This window comes from Oncorhynchus nerka, linkage group LG5 (assembly GCF_034236695.1).
Source record: "Oncorhynchus nerka isolate Pitt River linkage group LG5, Oner_Uvic_2.0, whole genome shotgun sequence".
Taxonomy (NCBI): domain Eukaryota; kingdom Metazoa; phylum Chordata; class Actinopteri; order Salmoniformes; family Salmonidae; genus Oncorhynchus; species Oncorhynchus nerka.
In genome coordinates, this window is record NC_088400.1 from 42,611,856 (window position 1) to 42,634,667 (window position 22,812).

At 43.1% G+C, this 22,812-nt stretch overlaps 1 protein-coding gene across 4 annotated transcripts in view; it reads right to left on the reverse strand.

The window, feature by feature from the left end:
* The window catches only part of mgat4b (alpha-1,3-mannosyl-glycoprotein 4-beta-N-acetylglucosaminyltransferase B), a 229,246-nt gene that overhangs the window by 26,391 nt on the left and 180,043 nt on the right, over positions 1-22,812 (reverse strand). For all 4 annotated transcript variants that reach the window (XM_029659971.2, XM_029659972.2, XM_029659973.2 and 1 more), the window contains exon 9: positions 3,073-3,203. In XM_029659971.2, coding sequence (XP_029515831.1) covers positions 3,073-3,203 — 131 coding nt within the window. The remainder of the gene's footprint in view (positions 1-3,072; positions 3,204-22,812) is intronic.

Here is a 22,812-nt window from a genome sequence, read left to right on the forward strand (position 1 = left end):
ACATTGCCCCTGTGCACAAAGCGAGGTCCATACAGAAATGGACGGGTGTGGAAGAACTTGACTGACCTACACAGAGCCCTGATCTGAACTCCATCAAACACCTTTGGGATGAATTGGCACGCCGACTGCGAGCCAGGCCTACTCGGCAACATCAGTGCCCGACCTCACTAATGCTCGCGGGTGAATGGAAGCAAGTCCCCGCAGCAAGTTTCCAACATCTAGTGGAAAACTTTGCCAGAAGAGTGGAGGCTGTTATTGCAGCGGGAAGGACCAACTACATATTAATGCCCATGATTCTGGAATGAGATGTTCGACGTCCACATACTTTGGGCCATGTAGTGTATGTACAGTCGTGGCCAAAAGATTTGAGAATGACACAAATATAAAAGTTCACATTAATTTTCACAGTCTGCTGCCTCAGTTTGTATGATGGCAATTTGCATACACTCCAGAATGTTTTGAAGAGTGATAAGATGAATTGCAATTAATTGCAAAGTCACTCTTTGCCATGCAAATGAACTGAATCCCCCAAAAACATTTCCACTGCATTTCAGCCCTGCCACAAAAGGACCAACTGGCAGCAAGAATATTGCTGCCAGTGAGATTGCACCTAAATTAATAATTTATCGGATCATCAAGAACTTCAAGGAGAGTGGTTCAATTGTTGTGAAGAAGGCTTCAGTGCGCCCAAGAAAGTCCAGCAAGCGCTAGGACAGTCTCTTAAAGTTGATTCAGCTCGGGGATTGGGGCACCACCAGTGCAGAGCTTGCTCAGGAATGGCAGCAGGCAGGTGTGAGTGCATCTGCATGCACAGTGAGGTAAAAACGTTTGGAGGATGGACTGGTGTAAAGGGCAGCAAAGAAGCCACTTCTCTCCAGGAAAAACATCAGGGACAGACTGATATTCTGTAAAAGGTACAGGGATTGGACTTCTGGGGTAAAGTCATTTTCTCTGATGAATCCTCTTTCTGATTGTTTGGGGCATCCGGAAAAAAGCTTTTCCGGAGAAGACAAGGTGCGCGCTACCATCAGTCCTGCGTCATGCCAACAGTAAAGCATTCTGAGAGCATTCATGTGTGGGGTTGCTTCTCAGCCAAGGGAGTGGGCTCACTCACAATTTTGCCTAAGAACGCAGCCATGAATAAAGAATGGTACCAACACATCCTCCGAGAGCAACTTTTCTCAACCATCCAGGAACAGTTTGGTGACGAACAATGCCTTTTCCAGCATGATGGAGCACCTTACCATAAGGCAAAAGTATTAACTAAGTGGCTCGGGGAACAAAACATCAATATTTTGGGTCCATGGCCAGGAAACTCCCCAGATGTTAATCCCATTGAGAACTTGTGGTCAATCTTCAAAAGGCGGGTGGGTGGACAAACAAAAACCCACAAATTCTGACAAACTCCAAGCATTGATTATGCAAGAATGGGCTGCCATCAGTCAGGATGTGTCCCAAAAGTTATTTGACAGCATGCCAGGGCAAATTGCAGAGGTCTTGAAAAAGAAGGGTTAAGGCCTCCCGGTTGGTGCAGTGGTCTAAGGCACTGCATTGCAGTTTTAACTGTGCCACCAGAGATTCTGGGTTCGAACCCAGGCTCTGTCGCAGCCGGCCGCGACTGGAAGGCCCATGGGGCGGCGCACAATTGGCCCAGCATCTTCCGGGTTAGGGAGGGCATGGTCGGCAGGGATATCCTTGTCTCATCGCGCATTAGCGACTCCTGTGGCGGGCCGGGCACAGTGCATGCTGACACGGTCGCCAGGTGTACGGTGTTTCCTTCGACACATTGGTGCAGCTGGCTTCCGGGTTGGATGGGCATTGTGTCAAGAAGCAGTGCGGTTTGGTTGGGTTTCGGAGGATGCATGGCTCTCGACCTTCGTCTCACCCGAGTCCGTACGGGAGTTGTAGCGATGAGACAAGACTGTAACTACTACCAATTGGATACCATGAATTTGGGTAGAAGAAAGGGGGCAAAAAAAAGTTTACATTTAAATTTTTTTTAAAGAATGGTCAACACTGTAAATATCGACTCTTTGTATGTATTTGTCAATAAAAGCATTTGCACGTATGAAATGCCTGTAATTATACCTCAGTATTCCATAGTAACATCTGACATTAATATGAATTAATATTTGTGTCATTCTCAAAACTTTTGGCCACGACTGTACAGGTAACTGGCAAAATAAAGGAAAAGTGTCTTAATAGGGTGATGGGCAACCAAGTGCCACCAAAACAGCTTCAATGCACCTTGGCATAGATTCTACAAGTGTCTGGGATGCGAACACCATTCTTCCATGAGAAATTATATAATTCGGTGTATTGTTGATGGTAGTGGAAAACGCCGTCTCAGGCACCACTCCAGAATCCCCCATAAGTGTTCAATTGGGTTGAGATCTGATGACACACACACACACACAAACACATCCTTTAAATCACCTATGCTCCTTTGAGAACTTTTTCAAATTCACTGAGATCTCTTATTTTAGCCATGGTAGCCAAAATATTGGTGAAATAGGTATTTTTATAATGACCGCAATCATGATGGGATTTTAATTGCTTAATAAACTCAGGAACCCCACCTGTGTGGAAGCACCTATTTTCAATATACTTTGGCTGCGTTTACACAGACAGACCAATTCTTATATTGTTTTCACTAATAGGTCTTTTGACCAATCAGATCAGCTTCGCGAAAAGAATATCAGAATTGGGTTGCCTGTGTCAACGCAGCCTTTGTATCCCTCATTGTTGTGTATTGATATTCGAGTTTTGTCCCTTTATGACACCTGTAACCTGCTTACCTACATTGAAATGCTTGGAATGTTCTTCCTGTGAAATGCATTAAACAATGCCCACGTTAATTTCTACTCCAGTCTCATGTCCTGTCCAGTGTACAGTGTGCTATACAACACTCATTTGCTAAAGCGTTTACTTCATTTTTGCAGTAACCTGTTGCTCCCTGCTTGGATAATCTGTAATACATCCTTCTTTCCTCCCTCCCTTGAAGTAATCACTGATCTAACATGACTGAGTCCAAAGAAAAACTTGTTTTAGGACAGTGGTTACCACACTTACCGCGTCCTTCTCTGGGTTGCACACCTTGACCCACATGATGTGGTCCAGCAGCCAGTCAATGGGCTTGTCCTTGTAGAACATTAGCATAAACTCCACAATCAGCGACAGGTCCAGGGACTTGAACATCTTACCTGAGGAGAGAGGATATACAAGTCAATTACAACGCGAGACATCATCAAATATCGCAAAGGTTGTTCAGGTAGTACCTTGTCTGTTTCAAAATGTTTAATCATATCTTGAGCCTATGGAACACTACTTGGGTTTCCAATTTAAAAATGGTCCTCAGCTATCCCCTGGACCTTTGTGAAGATATGAAGGGATTGAACAGGTTTTTAGAAATATGGTAGTAACTACCTTGCCCTTTCAGATTTATTAGAAATGCTTAGGGGGTCGATTTGGAATTGGGTAAAAGGAAGTATAAAGTAGAGTGTTGCAAGTTACAACGACCTAGAACGGAGGCTAAACTTAGCCAGTGTGCTCTGAAATTAAATCTGAATGACATATAATTGCACACAGAGCCTTGAGCTCTGAATTTAAATTTAACATAATTGTCAGATTAATACATTGGAGTCAATTTCACAAAGTCACCAAGTGGGTTACGAGAACAAATATTTTTTGGTCAAAACAAGGTCGCTCGAGGTCTGGAATTAGATTATTTTACAGCTGTTTAATTGCACTGCTTTGAAGCACTTTCCACCACAATGTTTTAACAGCTAGTCACCACAAAGACAGAAGATCCCATTTAACCAATCACAAGATCAAAAATATATTATTTTTCCTGGAGTATAAGAACATGATGTATGGTCTTGTTTTGTCCTCATACGAAACATAATCCAATAAAATACACACTCAGCCACCCATGCATGCACACACTGAAGCGCAAATGTGACAATGGGAACCTCTGTTCAGACTGAACACAGATCCCCTCAACTCGAAGACACATTTCCTTCATCTCTCTCTTCCTTGCCTATTACAACACAACAGACGAGTACTCCCTCTCATCTCCCCCCACTCTTCTTTATACCTTCTCACCTCTCTCTGTACATTCAAACACTTTTCTCTTCTCCCCCACCCTCTTGTTACACCATCTCTACAGAGGTAAACACTCTTTCCTTGGCTGGCTGAGCTGTAGCATTCATCCTCCATCCTTCTCTCCCTCCCAACATGAAAAAGTATGAAAATGTATGCACTCACTACTTTAAGTCGCTCTGGATAAGAGCATCTGCTAAATAAATAAAAAATCAATGGTTACGGTCTTCTCATGGTTACAGTCCTCTCTTTCTGGCCCCACACTCCAGGACCAGGGCCTTTGTCATTGTGAGGGTTACGATGCCACAGAACTGTGGGTTTATGAGAGAGAGGTCGAGAAGTAGAGCGTTCGAGTGGAGGAGGAGTTTACAACTCATTAGAATCCCACTGAGAGAGAGAGAAAGAGGTGTGGGAGTAAGGGAGGCGAGGCAGAAATGGGAGGAGGGAGAGAGAGATGGTAGAAACCAAGAGAGAGAAATGGCAAGAGGTTGAGCACTCGCGTCAGGGAAGGAGGTGGGCAATAACTCATTATAGGAGGGAGAGAGAGGTGTGAGCGGGGATGGTTGGGGTAGAGAATGAAAGTGTGAAAGGTCAGGGCTTGCGTAAGGGAAGGAGATATGCTATCTAACAACTCATTAGAAATCTCGCTGAGAAATGGAGGAAAGGATGGAGAGAGAGGAATAGAGAATGGGGATGAGTGGGAGGAGGGAGAGAGAGAGATGGGTAGAGACGGGGAAAGAGAGGGTGGCCGGTTAGGTGGTCACGTGAGAGGAGTTAGGACCTGCTGGGGAAGAGGGGGAGTGGAGGAGTGGAGAGATAAAGTAAGATAGTAAGAGAGAGATAAGTAGAGAGCGAGAGAGAGAGAGGGGCAAAAAGATATGACAAACATTCATTACAGGCCTGCTGAGGGGGGAGAGAAGGGAGGTGGGATGCTGGAAGAAAGGTGGATGCTTGTGTGGAAGGGGGTGAGGGGGGTGAGAGTGAATGAATGAGAAATAGAAAGACTAGAGAACAAAATCAAATCAAATGTATTTGTCGCATGCGCCGATTACAATAGACCTTACCGTGAAATGCTTACTTTAAATCCCTTAACCAACAATGCAGTTTTAAGAGAATAGAGTTAAGAAAATATTGACTAAATAAGCTAAAGTAAAAAATGAAAATAAAAAAACAATTAAAATAACAATACTGAGGCTATATACAGTCGGTACTTGTAACGAGTCAATGTGCGGGGGTACAGCTTAGCGAGTAGCAGCAGTGTAAAAAACTAAAATGGGTGGGGTCAATGCAAATAGTCCGGGTCGCCTTTTGATAAATTGTTCAGCAATCTTATGGCTTGGGGGTAGAAGCTGTTAAGGAGCGTTTGGGGACCTAGACGTGGTGCTCCAGTTATGCTTCTTGTGTGGTAGGACTTGGACGACACCGCCTAGTATATACAGTTGAAGTCGGAAGTTTACATACACTTAGGTTGGAGTCATTAAAAATAGTTTTTCAACCACTCCACACATTTCTTGTTAACAAACTATAGATTTGGCAAGTCAGTTCAGACACCTACTTTGTGCATGACACAAGTCATTATTCCAACAATTGTTTACAGACAGATTATTTCACAATTCCAATGGGTCAGAAGTTTACATACACTAAGTTGACTGTGCCTTTAAACAGTTTGGGAAATTCCAGAAAATGATGTAATGACTTTAGAAGCTTCTGATATGCTAATTGACATAATTCAGTGCCTCTTCGCTTGACATCATGGGAAAATCAAAAGAAATCAGCCAACAAAATTGTAGACCTCCACAAGTCTGGTTCATCTTTGGGAGCAATTTACAAACGCCTGAAGGTACCACGTTCATTTGTGCAAACAATAGAACGCAAGAATAAACACCATGGGACCACCATCCGTCATACCACTCAGGAAGGAGACACATTCAGTCTCCTAGAGATGAACGTACTTCGGTACGAAAAGCACAAATCAATCCCAGAACAGCAAAGGACCTTGTGAAGATGCTGGAGGAAACAGGTACAAAAATATCTACATCCACAGTAAAAATGAGTCCTATATCGACATAACATGAAAGGCCGCTAAGCAAGGAAGAAGCCACTGCTCCAAAACGGCCATAGAAAAGCCAGACTACGGTTTGCAACTGCACATGGGGACAAAGATCGTGCATTTTGGAAAAATGTCCTCTGGTTTGATAAAACAAAAATAGAACTGTTTGGCCATAATGACCATCGTTATGTTTGGAGGAAAAAGGGGATGCTTGCAAGCCGAAGAACACCTTCCCAACCATAAAGCACAGGGGTGGCAGCATCATGTTGTGGGGGTGCTTTGCTGCAGGAGGGACTGGTGCACTTCACAAAATAGATGGCATCATGAGGGGGGGGGGTATTATGTGGATATATTGGAGCAACATCTCAAGACATCAGTTAAAGCTTGGTCGTAAATGGGTCTTACAAATGGACAATGACCCCAAGCATACTTCCAAAGTTGTGGCAAAATGGCTTAAGGACAACGAAGTCAAGGTATTGGAGTGGCCATCACAAAGCCCTGACCTCAATCCTATAGAACATTGGTGGGCAGAACTGAAATAGTGTGTGCGAGCAAGGAGGCCTACAAACGTGACTCAGTTAAACCAGCTCTGTCAGGAGGAATGGGCCAAAATTCACCTAACTTATTGTGGAAGGCTACCCAAAATGTTTGACCCAAGTTAAACAATTTAAAGGCAATGCTACCAAAAACTAAATGAGTGCATGTAAACTTCTAACCCAATGGGAATGTGATGAAAAAAATAAAAGCTGAAAAAAATAATTCTCTACTCTACTATTCTGGCATTTCACATTCTTACAACAAAGTTGACCTAAAACAGGGAATTTTTACTTGGATTAAATGTCAGGAATTGTGAAAAACTGAGTTTAAATGTATTTGGCTAAGGTGTATGTAAATTTCCGACTTCGACAGAAAGTACTGGAAACAATAGAACACTATGAAATATCGGGGAAACCAGGCCTGGTTTTCATAGCTGACTTTGAAAAGGCTTTCGAAAAGTACAACTGGAGTTTTTACGTAAATGCCTGGAATATTTCAATTTTGGAGAAACTCTTATAAAATGGGTTAAAGTTATGTATAGTATCCCTACGTGTAAAATAGTCAATAATGACCTAAAACAGGGATTTTTTACTGGATTAAATGTCAGGAATTGAATTAAAACTGAGTTTAATTTTGGCTAAGGTGTATGTAAACTTCCGACTTCAACTGTAGGTCCTGGATGACAGGAAGCTTGGCCCCAGTGATGTACTTGGCTGTATGCACTACCCTCTGTGGCGCCCTATGGTTGGATTCCGAGCAGTTGCCATACACCTCTCGATGGTGTAGCTGTAGAATTTTTGAGGATCTAGGGACCAATGCCAAAATGTTTCATTCTCCTTGGTGTTTTTGGAACATGATAGTTTGTTGGTGATGTGGACACCAAGGAACTTGAAACTGTCAAACCGCTCCACTACAGCCCCGCCAATGTGAATCGGGCATGTTCGGCCCTCCTTTTCCTTTGTCTTGCTCTTCTTGAGGTAGAGGTTGTTGCCCTGGCACCACAATGCCAGGTCTCTGACCTACTCCCTATAGGCTGTCTCATCGTTGTCGGCAGTCAGGCCTACCACAGTTGTCGTCAGCAAACGTAATGATGGTGTTGGACTCATGCTTGGCCACGCAGTCGTGGGTGAATAGGGAGTACAGGTGGGGACTAAGCATGCACCCCTGAGGGGCCCCTGTGTTGAGGATCAGTGTGGCAAATGTGTTGTTGCCTACCCTTACCACCTGGGGGCGGCCTGTCAGGAAGTCCAGGATCCAGTTGCAGATGGAGGTGTTTAGTCCCAGGGTCCTTAGCTCAGTGATGAACTTGGGTCGAGGGTTTCCGGGATGATGGTGTTGATGTGAGCCATGACCAGACTTTCAAAGCACTTAACTTCTTTGGGGTACCCACCCTTCTTCTCAATTTCCGCCTAAAGACATCTAATCCTAATCTAACTGCCTGTAGCTCAGGCCCAGAGACAAGGATATGCATATTCTTGGTATCATTTGAAAGGAAACACTGAATGATTTTGTGGAAATGTGAATTGAATGTAGGAGAATATAACACAATAGATCTGGTAGAAGGAAATACAAGGAAATGTTTTTTTATTGTTGCTGCATCATCTTTCAAATGACCAAGAACAGCCAAACATACAGATAGGATGCTGTGGGTGATTTGAATGAAGACCATAAGATGGCAACAATAGCTGAGCAAAGTTTTGGACAGATAACTTAAAAAATGAGTGAGCTACATGACATTGAGCATGAAGTCACCCAGGTGTCCCACACAAATGTACCCACATGTACCCAAGTGGCCGAATTGGTTCAGTGATACATTTTGAAGGAAATAACTATATACAAAATACATAAATGCTATTCTAACACCCCCCCCCCCCCAAAAAATATATACAGTGGGGAGAACAAGTATTTGATACACTGCTGATTTTGCAGGTTTTCCAACTTACAAAGCATGTAGAGGTCTGTAATTTGTATCATAGGTACACTTAAACTGTGAGAGACGAAAATCACATTGTATGATTTTTAAGTAATTCACTTGTATTTTATTGCATGACATAAGTATTTGATCACCTACCAACCAGTAAGAATTACAGCTCTCACAGACTTGTTAGTTCTTCTTTAAGAAGCCCTCCTGTTCTCCACTCATTACCTGTATTAACTGCACCTGTTTGAACTCGTTACCTGTATAAAAGAGACCTGTCCACACACTCAATCAATCAGACTCCAACCTCTCCACAATGGCCAAGACCAGAGCGGTGTAAGGACATCAGGGATAAAATTGTAGACCTGCACAAGGCTGGGATGGGCTACAGGACAATAGGCAAGCAGCTTGGTGAGAAGGCAACAACTGTTGGTGCAATTATTAGAAAATGGAAGATGTTTAAGATGACAGTCAATCACCCTCGGTCTGGGGCTCCATGCAAGATCTCAACTCGTGGGGCATCAATGATCATGAGGAAGGTGAGAGATCAGCCCAGAACTACACGACAGAATCTGGTCAATGACCTGAAGAGAGCTGGGTCCACAGTCTCAAAGAAAAACATTAGTAACACACTACGCCGTCATGGATTAAAATCCTGCAGCGCACGCAAGGTCCCCCTAGTCAAGCCAGCGCATGTTCAGGCCCATCTGAAGTTTGCCAATGACCATCTGGATGATCCAAAGGAGGAATGGGAGAAGGTTATGTGGTCTGATGAGACAGAAATCAAGCTTTATGGTCTAAACTCCACTCGCCGTGTTTGGAGGAAGAAGAAGGATGAGTACAACCCCAGAACCCCATCCCAACCGTGAAGCATGGAGGTGGAAACATCATTCTTTGGGGATGCTTTTCTGCAAAGGGGACAGGACGACTGCACCGTATTGAGCGGAGGATGGATGGGGCCATGTATCGCGAGATCTTGGCCAACAACCTCCTTCCCTCAGTAAGAACATTGAAGATGGGTCGTGGCTGGGTCTTCCAGCATGACAACGACCCGAAACACACAGCCAGGGCAACTAAGGAGTGGCTCCGTAAGAAGCATCTCAAGGTCCTGGAGTGGCCTAGCCAGTCTCCAGACCTGAACCCAATAGAAAATCTTTGGAGGGAGCTGAAAGTCTTTATTGCCCAGCGACAGCCTCAAAACCTGAAGGATCTAGCGAAGGTCTGTATTGAATATGTACTGCTATGCGTAACACCAGTGGCTCCGCCATGGCGAATGAACCTCTTTTACGCCAGAGTTTACGGCAAAGGTTGGTCTTCAAACGTATAACCAATACATATTGCCGTTTACCTCAGCTCATTGGCTATCGTCCAAGCTAGATTTCAAGATGATCAGTGGTCATTGGGCCAAAATACAGTCAATCAACGATAGACTGGTCCTATCTGTATGTTTGGCTGTTCTTATTTTGTTATTTCTGACTTTCATGACGCTAATGCTTGGTTGGAAAATGCTAGTAATACTTGTGTGTGCGTGGCGCCGTCCTCAGAAAATAGCATGTTTGCTTTCGCAGTAAAGCCTTTTTGAAATCTGACACAGCGGCTGGATTAATAAGACGTTCATCTTTTAAATTATGTAAGATACATATATTTACAAGAATGTTTACTATAACAAATGGTGTATTTAGAATGTTAGCTCTCTGCAGTTTCACCGGATGTTGTCCTGGTGGGATGTTAGCGTCTCACCTACCCTAGAGAGGTTAAACACAAAAGTGTGCAAATATTGTCATCAAGAGGTAGATAGACATTCTGCTGTGTGTGTGTTTAACATTTAACCTTGAGCATTGTCTTATACAGCATTCACTGACCATTTTGTACAACATTGAAGTTATGGTGTGTACCTGTAGAGGTTATTCCGGGGGGGTGAGAGAGAGAGGGAGAGAGAGAGCGTATGTTCGTGGGTATGTGCATAATAGCCTCTGATGCCTCTGATGCGTCATTCTGCTTTCATCAGGCAGGTGTGTGACTTCCTGAGTCACTGACATGCACAGAAACAGTAGGGCACATTGATCTGAGACCAGTATGACCCAGTGACTCACTGAGACTGATTCTACTGACTGATCTCGTGACTGTACTCAGAACAGAGCAGAGGGTAGTGAACCAATTGAAGAATTTCATCACAATGACCTCCTTCATCTGGGGGTGGGGGGGTGGGGGTGGAATGACATAAGCTAAGTGATGAAAGCATTTAAAATGTTTATGCGTATGCAGAGGCACACATGCATACAGGGATAACCTCTATAGGCACACACCATAACTTCAATGCTGAGTTGTGCAAAATGGCCTGTGAATGCGGTCTTATAAGACAACGCATAAGGTTAAACGATAAAAGCATAACATTCAATTTCCATTTTAGAGAGCCATTTAACAATCTGTCCTCTTGTGGATTTCCCGTAGCCACGGGGATAGTAATAAAAGCCCACATGTACTCACGCACACACCAGTCTCGACGGTGAAATGTCCAGCCCCAGTCAATGATACAGTTGAATTGAAGCCAATATTGTAGAAAATTGAAAAAAAGTCCCCACAAGAATAGTACAATAGTGAAAGTTCTCTCTTGTGGGAACATTTCCCACATCCCCACTTGGACAAAGGCTATTTTAAGCTTAGTGGTTAGGTTTAGGAGTAACATGCTGACCACACCACTCGCATTGCGTGCGCGAGCGTTGCAAAGTAAATGTACACATACATGTTATTCAATCATTTCATCTGAACTCTCAATACCGCTTGCACTCGTCTGAGTAGCCAGGCGCTAAAATACAACTTGGTTCTATTTTTGACGCCTGGCGCGCTGAAAGTCCTGCCTCTCCCATCTCCTCATTGGTTTTTAGGAGCATATAGCCACATGGGTGATTGAAGGATGAACTGAGGTCCACACTCCAGTCCAGTTGGTGGTGGTAATGCACCTTAATGTTGGTAGCCAACCGAGATATAAAGTACACGGAGAAAGTAGAAGACTAATACTGAAGGAGGAGAGATTACTATAAACAATTAGTTTCCCCTATTATCTGTGGATGTCGGCGTAAAGAACACACAATTTTGTGTGACTCATATCGTGGAAATTACCACGAAAGACACCTGACGTCAATATTAAATGAATCATTCTTTATTATCAGCAAGCTGGAGAGCTTCCAGTCCAATTTAGATGCATAAAGTATCGGTCTGAAGTGGGACTGTAGGGGCAGTCCAATTAGTACTCTTATATACTGCTTACACAGACAAGTTATATTTGCATGATTTACATTATTCATAATTAATAAATCATTCACTTTTGGTTCATGCACATGACTGACCAATACCTCACGTGGCCTCTTCTCGCCAAGCTGAGACCTTGAAACTGAGACACCCCTTTCTTTTCTCAAAACAATGTTCTGGGCCTACTGCCAAATTACAGATACTAATAGTGAGGATTCCTCCCATGCACGATCAATCAGTGACTTGATGAACCCAGTCGAATGGGTTATTAGAAAAGCACCAACATAAAATTCTCCTTCACACTCAAAATGGGTCAGAATTCTACAAAGATGCCAACAAAAGGACCTTGTGTATTTCAGGGAAAATAACAACCCAATGTTTATATCCCAGAACAAATGACCTAGACACAGCAAGCTAGCTAGCTAAATGTCCATGAATGTTTATTGAGTTCCAACCTGTCCCCAAATGAATACAGTTGGTTCAGAGTTTTAATACTTCAACCTGCGTGTCTGGGTCGTGTCTGGATGTACAAATCAACATTTGCGAGATGGCGCAAGCGAGTGCCCGGTCTACACAGTATGTTAGGGTTGGGAAAAATGTGATTTTGAATGCAAAATAGACTTTAGGTCCTCAGGAGGATAACAAAACATATAGTGTGTGGGCTTGAATTACTGTGTGTGTGTGTGTGTGTGTGTGTGTGTGGTCTGTAGATAGAGTACCAGTGCCATATAAACACTTTTTAAAATGTATTTAAATGTTTTTATGAATATCGCTAGTAACAACAGACTAAACCAATTTTTAATACCTACCTACAGTATAAAAACAGGGCAATATCCTCTTTCTAATGATATGAACTTTATTTCTCAACTCCTCATATTGAGCATTTCACACTTACACCTTCAGAAAGTATTAAGACCCTTTAACTTTTTGCACATTTTGTTACGTTACAGCCTTATTTTAAAATGGATTAAATAAAACATTTCTCATCAATCTACACACAAAACTCCATAATAACAAAGCTAAATCATATTTAAATTTTTTAGCATATGTATAAAAAAAATTAAACATCTACAAAAATATTCAGATCCTTTACTCAGTACTTTGTTGAAGCGCCTTTGGCAGCGATTACAGCCTCGAGTCTTCTTGGGTATGATGCTACAAGCTTGAAACACCTGTATTTGGGGAGTTTCTCAAATTATTCTCTGCAGATTTTCTCAAGCTCTGTAAGGTTGGATGGGGAGCATTGCTGCACAGCTATTTTCAGGTGTCTCCAGAGATGTTTGATTGGGTTCAAGTTCAGTCTCTGGCTGGGCCACTCAAGGACATTCACTTCTGTGTTGTCTTGGCTGTGTGTTAGGGTCTCTCTGTACTTTGCTCCGTTCATATTTCGCTCAATCCTGACTAATCTCCCAGTCCATGCCTCTGAAAAACCTCCCCACAACATGATGCTGACACCACCATGCTTCACCGTAGGGATGTGGTGCCAGGTTTTGTTCTGACGTGACGCTTGGCTCTCAGACTCTTGTTTCTCATGATCGGAGAGTCCTTTAGGTGTCTTTTGTCAAACTCCAAGCGAGCTGTCATGTGCCTTTTTACTGAGGAGTGGTTTCCGTCTGGGCACTCTACCATAAAGGCCTGATTGGTGGAGCACTGCAGAGATGGTTGTCCTTCTGAAAGGTTTTCCTTATCCACAGAGGAACTCTGGAGCTCTGTCAGAGTGACCATTTGTTTCTTGGTCACCTCCCTGACCAAGGACCTTCTCCCCTGTTTGCTCAGTTTGGCCGGGCGGCCAGCTCTAAGAAGAGTCTTGGGGTGGTATGTACCCTTTGCTAGATCTGAGATCTGTGCCTCGACACAATCCTGTCTCAGAGCTCTACGGACAATTCCGTCAACTTCTTGGTTTGGTTTTTGCTCTGATATGCAGTGTCAAATGTGGGACATTATATAGAGAGGTGTGTGCCTTTCCAAATCATGACCAATCAATTGAATTTACCACAGGTGAACTACAACCAAGTTGTACAAACATTTCAAAGATGATCAATGGAATAAGGATGCACCTGAGCTCAATTTTGACTCTCATATCAAAGGGTCTGAATACTTACAGTTGAAGTCAGAAGTTTTCATATACTTAGGTTGGAGTCATTAAAACTCGTTTTTCAACCACTCCACAAATTTCTTGTTAACAAACTATACTTTTGCCAAGTCGGTTAGGACATCTACTTTGTACATGACATAAGTAATTTTTCCAACAATTGTTTACAGATTATTTCACTTATAATTCACTGTATCACAATTCCAGTGGGTCAAAAGTTTACATACACTAAGTTGACTGTGCCTTTAAACAGCTTGGAAAATTCCAGAAAATGTCATGGCTTTAGAAGCGTTTGAAAACTTATTCTAGGAAACTTGTGGAAGGCGACCCGAAACATTTGACCCTAAAGTCGGGATCCTAACTGCCCTAAAACAGGGAATTTCTACTAGGATTAAAAGTCAGGAATTGTGAAAAACTGAGTTTAAATGTATTTGGCTAAGGTGTATGTAAACTTCTGACTTCAACTGTATGTAAATAATGTATCTGTTGTTAAATGTTTAATAAATGTGCAAAGATTTCTAAAAACCTGTTTTCGCTTTGTCATTATGGGGTAATCAGCTAAAGAGCTGCTATTAGCGAACATGTGTTTGGAGTAGGGCTGGCAGAATTATCATGTAATAATCATCATAATACATTCATTTTAGGAGTTTACCCAATAAATATAGTTTACCCAACAGCAGTTTATTTTTATTTTTATATGAAGTGGGTAAAGTTAGTCATTTTCCAAGCAGAACGGCACGGTTGTGGGGAGAAGCTTCATTTCCCGAAAGTTCTAAGCGGTAAAAACTCTTGTTTTTGAGACAGGGGTTTCACCAAAGCTGTGTTGTATTCATTAAGCATGCCATAGATCATTCTCAAAGATGCTTTGTAATGCATTACAAGCTCAAAAAATGTTTCAACAAAAATGTCCCTTGGCAAGAAAAGGTTGAAGACCACTAGCATAAAACAACCATTCCATTTCTAGGACGTTTTTGAGCTGTTATCTCATATTTAGTAGATACACGTACCAGATGTATCTGTTAGATACACAGCTACTGAGAGAGAAACACAGAGTAAAGGGGAAAGAGAGAGAGAGATGTAGAGTGAATAGAAGAGAGAGAGAGAGAGAGAGAGAGAGGGGAAAAAGGAGAGAGCGAGCAAGAGGATGACCGAGGGGGAGAGAGAGGCTAGAGGGAGAGAGAGACAGAGGAAAGGGATATAGAGAAGGAGAGAGAGGGGTGGGAGAGGGAAATGGAGAGAGACAGACGGCGAGATAGTCCACAGGGTGCACTGGTAAGATATGCACCCAGGTGCATCTTGGGTAAAGAGTGAGTGAGTGGCCACTAGATGAGTTTTCATCAGTATTCACCTATCTGCTTATTCACCCTCCACTGCCTCCAAATGACTCCCTCACTACCTTGTTTCCCCTCATCTCGCACCTCTCTTTCTTTCTCTCCCTCCATCCATCTATTGCATGCATACGCACACACAGACTTGCACTCTCGCACTTTCAGACAGGGGAACACACACTTAAAAAAAACACAAGGACACTTATGTGTGTGCACATATTCGCACACAGAAGCAGGAAAGCAGGCAGGCACACATACACCCACACGTATCCAGACCCCTTTGATTTTTTCACATTTTATTGTGTTAAAAACAATTTATTTAATAGTATATTTTTGGGTCAAAATATCTACACAAAATACTCCAATGTCAAAGAGTCCTAAAAATGAAATACCTCAAATACAGTCATTGCATAAGTATTAATCTCAAATCAAATCACATTTTATTGGTCGCATACACATATTTAGCAGATGTTATTGTGGGTATAGCGAAATGCTTGTGCATTATTATCTACTGTAACAATTCACAACAATACACACAAATCTAAAAGTACAACAATCGTATTAAGAAATATATCATATTCGGGCTAGCAATGTCGGAGTATATTTACATATATATATATATATATACTGCTCAAAGAAATAAAGGGAACACTAAAATAACACATCCTAGATCTGAATGAATAAAATATTCTTATTAAATACTTTTTTCTTTGCATAGTTGAATGTGCTGACAACAAAATCACACAAAAATGATCAATGGAAATCATCAACCCATGGAGGTCTGGATTTGGAGTCACACTCAAAATTAAAGTGGAAAACCACACTACAGGCTGATCCAACTTTGATGTAATGTTCTTAAAACAAGTCAAAATGAGGCTCAGTAGTGTGTGTGGCCTCCACGTGCCTGTATGACCTCCCTACAACGCCTGGGCATGCTCCTGATGAGGTGGCGGATGGTCTCCTGAAGGATCTCCTCCCAGATCTGGACTAAAGCATCCGCCAACTCCTGGACAGTCTGTGGTGCAACGTGGCATTGGTGGATGGAACGAGACATGATGTCCCAGATGTGCTCAATTGGATTCATGTCTGGGGAACGGGCGGGCCAGTCCATAGCATCAATGCCTTCCTCTTGCAGGAACTGCTGACACACTCCAGCCACATGAGGTCTAGCATTGTCTTGCATTAGGAGGAACCCAGGGCCAACCACACCAGCATATGGTCTCACAAGGGGTCTGAGGATCTCATCTCGGTACCTAATGGCAGTCAGGCTACCTCTGGCGAGCACATGGAGGGCTGTGCGGCCCCCCAAAGAAATGCCACCCCATAACATGACTGACCCACCGCCAAACCAGTCATGCTGGAGGATGTTGCAGGCAGCAGAACGTTCTCCACGGCGTCTCCAGACTGTCACGTCTGTCACATGTGCTCAGTGTGAACCTGCTTTCATCTGTGAAGAGCAAAGGGCGCCAGTGGCGAATTTGCCAATCTTGGTGTTCTCTGGCAAATGCCAAATGTCCTGCACGGTGTTGGGCTGTAAGCACAATCCCCACCTGTGGACGTCGGGCCCTCATACCACCCTCATGGAGTCTGTTTCTGACCGTTTGAGCAGACACATGCACATTTGTGGCCTGCTGGAAGTCATTTTGCAGGGCTCTGACAGTGCTCCTCCTGCTCCTCCTTGCACAAAGGTGGAGGTAGCGGTCCTGCTGCTGGGTTGTTGCCCTCCTACGGCCTCCTCCACGTCTCCTGATGTACTGGCCTGTCTCCTGGTAACGCCTCCATGCTCTGGACACTACACTGACAGACACAGCAAACCTTCTTGCCACAGCTCACATTGATGGTCCATCCTGGATGAGCTGCACTACCTGAGCCAGTTGTGTGGGTTGTAGACTCCGTCTCATGCTACCACTAGAGTGAAAGCACCGGCAGCATTCAAAAGTGACCAAAACATCAGCCAGGAAGCATAGGAACTGAGAAGTGGTCTGTGGTCCCACCTGCAGAACCACTCCTTTATTGGGGGTGTCTTGCTAAATGCCTATAATTTCCACCTGTTGTCTATTTAATTTGCACAACAGCATGTGAAATTTATTGTCAATCAGTGTTGCTTCCTAGGTGGACAGTTTGATTTCACAGAAGTGTGATTGACTTGGAGTTACATTGTGTTGTTTAAGTGTTCCCTTTATTTTTTTGAGCAGTGTATATACACACACTCACACACTGTAGTTGATGTTGTCATTAGTTTACCTAAATTGCGAGGAACCAGAGTTTTCTACGGCGCTACAGCAGACGGAAAAAACTATCGGACCTCCTTGACATGGCTTTATTCCTTCTTGGTCAACTGTGCCGACACGGGAAGCTTCATGAATACAAACGAATGAAACTTAAATGCATCCAATCTGGATATGTGGTGACCCGAAACCCCGTGAACGTTCTCTGGGGTACCTTTGTGTAGTTCCCTGTAAGTTACCAGGAGGACTGAGGACCATGTCAAGACCGTTTTAAGGGTTTTCTCAGGACCTTCCTTTTACTAGTCATTAGGAAGTTGCGTGATGGGAACATTCAATCGGGGAACTTTGTCTAGTTCCCTGTAAGTTAGCAGGATGTTGTTGATGACCATGTGAGGACATCTTCAAGACATTCTTGGGACAGTCGTTAGGACATCGCATGATGGTCCCAGGTGTCCCAAACCATTATAAGTAAAGTAATGACATTTTATGGGGGGGTTTTAAGGTAAGTGGGACTGTTCTGCAAAAATCTGGTAAAACCAGTGACCGTATGTATGCATTTGACATCACTTAGTACTTACTTTTCGGGACGGCAGGTAGCCTAGTGGTTCGAGCATTGGACTAGTAACCGAAAGGTAAAATCTGTCGGTCTGCCCCTGAACGAGGCAGTTATTAACCCACTGTTCCTAGGCCGTCAAAATAAGAATTTGTTCTAACTGACTTGCCTAGTTAAATAAAGGTAAAATAAACTAAATAAAAAGGATATGAACTCACAACCTCTGGATTTGGATTGCGTGGATCTTTCTGTTGCACCATAAAGTCTGTAGCATTCTCATAGGTCCCCTACACATTCAATATCTATAATACATATTTGCACTGCTATTCTAGTTATCAGTTTATCTAACATGACTTATTTCAGCAATTTGAAGGTTCAGTACAGTTGTCTAATGTAGGTGAGGATTATTATTCTGTTTTAATGTTACTCATGAATCACTATGATAAATAAAAACGTTTTTCTTGAGTGTATTTTTAAGTGAGCCGAAATTCACTTTGATGTGCAAAGTGTAGAACAAGTTTCCGTCCAATTGGCGACAGATTTTCATGCAAATATCCTCAAATCTACATAAAAACAACATCCACATTTTTCCACCATAGGGGTGTTTCCATCAAACTGACTTGTTGTGGATAAAAAGCTGTATGTGATGACATAGCGCAAATACAAATTACTTTTGTGGTTCAATTCAAAATATATCAAATATATTATTATTTTTTCAAAGTTAAATGGGTTTCCATCACATTTTCAACTCTACCGATGGCTTTCTGTTGCGATAATATAGCCAACTTGCCCAATCTGGTTTTGGCAAGGTTATATGATGATGTATGGATAACAGACAGATCATTTATATTTGATCATTGTCAGCCAAGCACCGATCATCATGTCACTAGCATTATTAAAATAGTAGCTTACCCTTGATATTTAGTGGAAATTTGCATGAAGCGCATCGCCGTGCACTTAACCGCCATCAATTATTTAGTTATGAAATAAGTTACAAAGCTCATCAAAACGTATTTCATGTGCCTATAAACTCTGCATGCTTTTCCACATCGTGGTGATAATAAAACAAAATACAAAATTGCGTGACTCCAAGTTTCCAGCAATAGGATGGGTTTTATATCAATGTTTGTGTATAAAACCATTTCCACCGCAATTGGCCCCCAAAAAATTAGCCCACCTTGTCTTGCCTATTTTGTTTTGTCGGCATTGGGATGTTTTAGACAAATTAGTGAGCTCAAATCCCAGGACATAGTTACTGTATAAATAAGCACACACAAAGTAATCATGTACGTCAAATATGTAAGTTGAAACGCCATGTTAAAAGTACTGTTTGTGTGTTTGTGTGGGGGTGTCCCTAACATTGCCAACAGACAAAGAGCTGGAAATGGATCAGTGATTCATCAATTATGGCCTTGATAGGCTTGTCAACAGTAACAAGGGACAATGTGTAATTAGACGAGGGTGCCCTATGTAGTAGGCTTTCTTTTAGAGTGTGTGTGTGTGTGTGTGTGTGTGTGTGTCGTGGCTTGTCTTTAACATTAATGAATTGTCTTTTACATTAATCTGAAGACTGTCTAATGATCTAATGAAATATGTTTAATTGTTACCCAATTAAATTAATAATGTAAAAATCAACTCATTAGGATCTGGGGCACCACGAGAGTGATTCTTTAAATTAAACTCTAAAAAGGTCTTTACCTATCACATCTATAAACAGTCAACTTATTAATCATAAACTCGTATCATATCACCATTCTGAACAGTCGTAACCTCCTTGCACCTGCAAAAACCTGAGCCTTATTTATGATTCAGTACTACACACATGTGTTTATTTATTTACTAGCTAATTAAATGGGAACACAGGATAAACACACACTGAGAACAGGTCCCAGGCGGAATGAAAACAACATGGATGCTTGTTAAAGAGATGGCGAGGGAGAGAGAGGGACAGAGACACATACAATTGCCACATTCAGAAACTATTCTCACCTACAATAACGATATATTTTGCACACAAACCACCGCCTGCTTTGAGCAAGAAATCATGAATGAATGTATTTACATATGCCTGGGTTTGCCGAGGACCTCTCGGTGAACGGGGCAGCCTTGGAAAGGGCCCTTTCATGGCGCGATTGTAAGGCTCTGATTGTACAAAATGGTTCCAACAACTCTTCTACTGTTGTCCTTCTTTGTAGTTGTCCGGTATCCGATGCATTGTCGTGAAATCCTGAACAGAACTACAGAGTTTATTTTCCTTCCATTCACTACTGAAGATGCTTATTTGAAGATACAGTGGGGCAAAAAAGTATTTAGTCAGCCACCAATTGTACAAGTTCTCCCACTTAAAAAGATGAGAGGGGCCTGTAATTTTCATCATATGTACACTTCAACTATGACAGGGAAAAAATCCTGAAAAACACATTGTAGGATTTTTTATGAATTTATTTGCAAATTATGGTGGAAAATAAGTATTTGGTCACCTACAAACAAGCAGGATTTCTGGCTCTCACAGACCTGAGACCTCTTCAACCTATGGGGGCGCTATGTCATTATTGGATAAAAAGACGTGCCCGTTTTAAGCACAATATTTTGTCACGAAAAGATGCTTGACTATGCATGGAATTGACAGCCTTGGAAAGACAAAACTCTGACGTTTCCAAAACTGCAAAGATATTATCTGTGAGTGCCCCAGAACTAATGCTACAGGCGAAACCAAGATGAAGTTTCATACAGGAAATGCCCCAGATTCTGAAGGCGCTGTGTTCCAATGTCTCCTTATATGGCTGTGAATGCGCCAGGAATGAGCCTGCCCTGTGTGTCGTTTCTCCAAGGTGTCTGCAGCATTGTGACGTGTTTGTAGGCATATCATTGGAAGATTGACCATAGGAGACTACATTTACCTGGTGTCCCGCCCGGTGTCCTGTGTCGAAATTATTGCGTAATCTGTAGGTCCATGCGCGTTCCATTTCTTCTGTGAGCAGGCCTTTCTAATCGACCTGGCCCGGGTATCCTGGAAGGACATTGACCTCATCCCGTCAGTTGAGGATGCCTGGTCATTCTTTAAAAGTAACTTCCTCACCATTTTAGATAAGCATGCTCCGTTCAAAAAATGCAGAACTAAGAACAGATATAGCCCTTGGTTCACTCCAGACCTGACTGCCCTCGACCAGCACAAAAACATCCTGTGGCGGACTGCAATAGCATCGCATAGTCCCCGCGATATGCAACTGTTCAGGGAAGTCAGGAACCAATACACGCAGTCAGTCAGGAAAGCTAAGGCCAGCTTCTTCAGGCAGAAGTTTGCATCCTGTAGCTCCAACTCCAAAAAGTTCTGGGACACTGAAGTCCATGGAGAACAAGAGCACCTCCTCCCAGTTGCCCACTGCACTGAGGCTAGGTAACACGGTCACCACCGACAAATCCATGATTATCGAAAACTTCAACAAGCATTTCTCAACGGCTGGCCATGCCTTCCGCCTGGCTACTCCAACCTCGGCCAACAGCTCCCCTCGGCCAACAGCTCCCCCCCCCGCAGCTACTCGCCCAAGCCTCTCCAGGTTCTCCTTTACCCAAATCCAGATAGCAGATGTTCTGAAAGAGCTGCAAAACCTAGACCCGTACAAATCAGCTGGGCTTGACAATCTGGACCCTCTATTTCTGAAACTATCCGCCGCCATTGTCGCAACCCCTATTACCAGCCTGTTCAACCTCTCTTTCATTTCGTCTGAGATCCCCAAGGATTGGAAAGATGCCGCAGTCATCCTCCTCTTCAAAGGGGGAGACACCCTGGACCCAAACTGTTACAGACCTATATCCATCCTGCCCTGCCTATCTAAGGTCTTCGAAAGCAAAGTCAACAAACAGGTCACTGACCATCTCGAATCCCACCGTACCTTCTCCGCTGTGCAATCTGGTTTCCGAGCCGGTCACGGGTGCACCTCAGCCACGCTCAAGGTACTAAACGATATCATAACCTCCATCGATAAAAGACAGTACTGTGCAGCCGTCTTCATCGACCTTGCCAAGGCTTTCGACTCGGTCAATCACCATATTCTTATCAGCAGACTCAGTAGCCTCGGTTTTTCGGATGACTGCCTTAACTGGTTCACCAATTACTTTGCAGACAGAGTTCAGTGTGTCAAATCGGAGGGCATGCTGTCCGGTCCTCTGGAAGTCTCTATGGGGGTGCCACAGGGTTCAATCCTCGGGCCGACTCTTTTTTCTGTATATATCAATGATGTTGCCCTTGCTGCGGGCGATTCCCTGATCCACCTCTACGCAGACGACACCATTCTATATACTTCCGGCCCGTCCTTGGACACTGTGCTATCTAACCTCCAAACGAGCTTCAATGCCATTCAACACTCCTTCCGTGGCCTCCAACTGCTCTTAAAACGCTAGTAAAACCAAATGCATGCTTTTCAAACGTTCGCTGCCTGCAACTGCACGCCTGACCAGCATCACCACCCTGGATGGTTCCAACCTTGAATATGTGGACATCTATAAGTACCTAGGTGTCTGGCTAGACTGTAAACTCTCCTTCCAGACTCATATCAAACATCTCCAATCGAAAATCAAATTAAGAGTCGGCTTTCTATTCCGCAACAAAGCCTCCTTCACTCACCCTGCCAAACTTACCCTAGTAAAACTGACTATCCTACCGATCCTCGACTTCGGCGATGTCATCTACAAAATTGCTTCCAACACTCTACTCAGCAAACTGGATGCAGTTTATCACAGTGCCATCCGTTTTGTC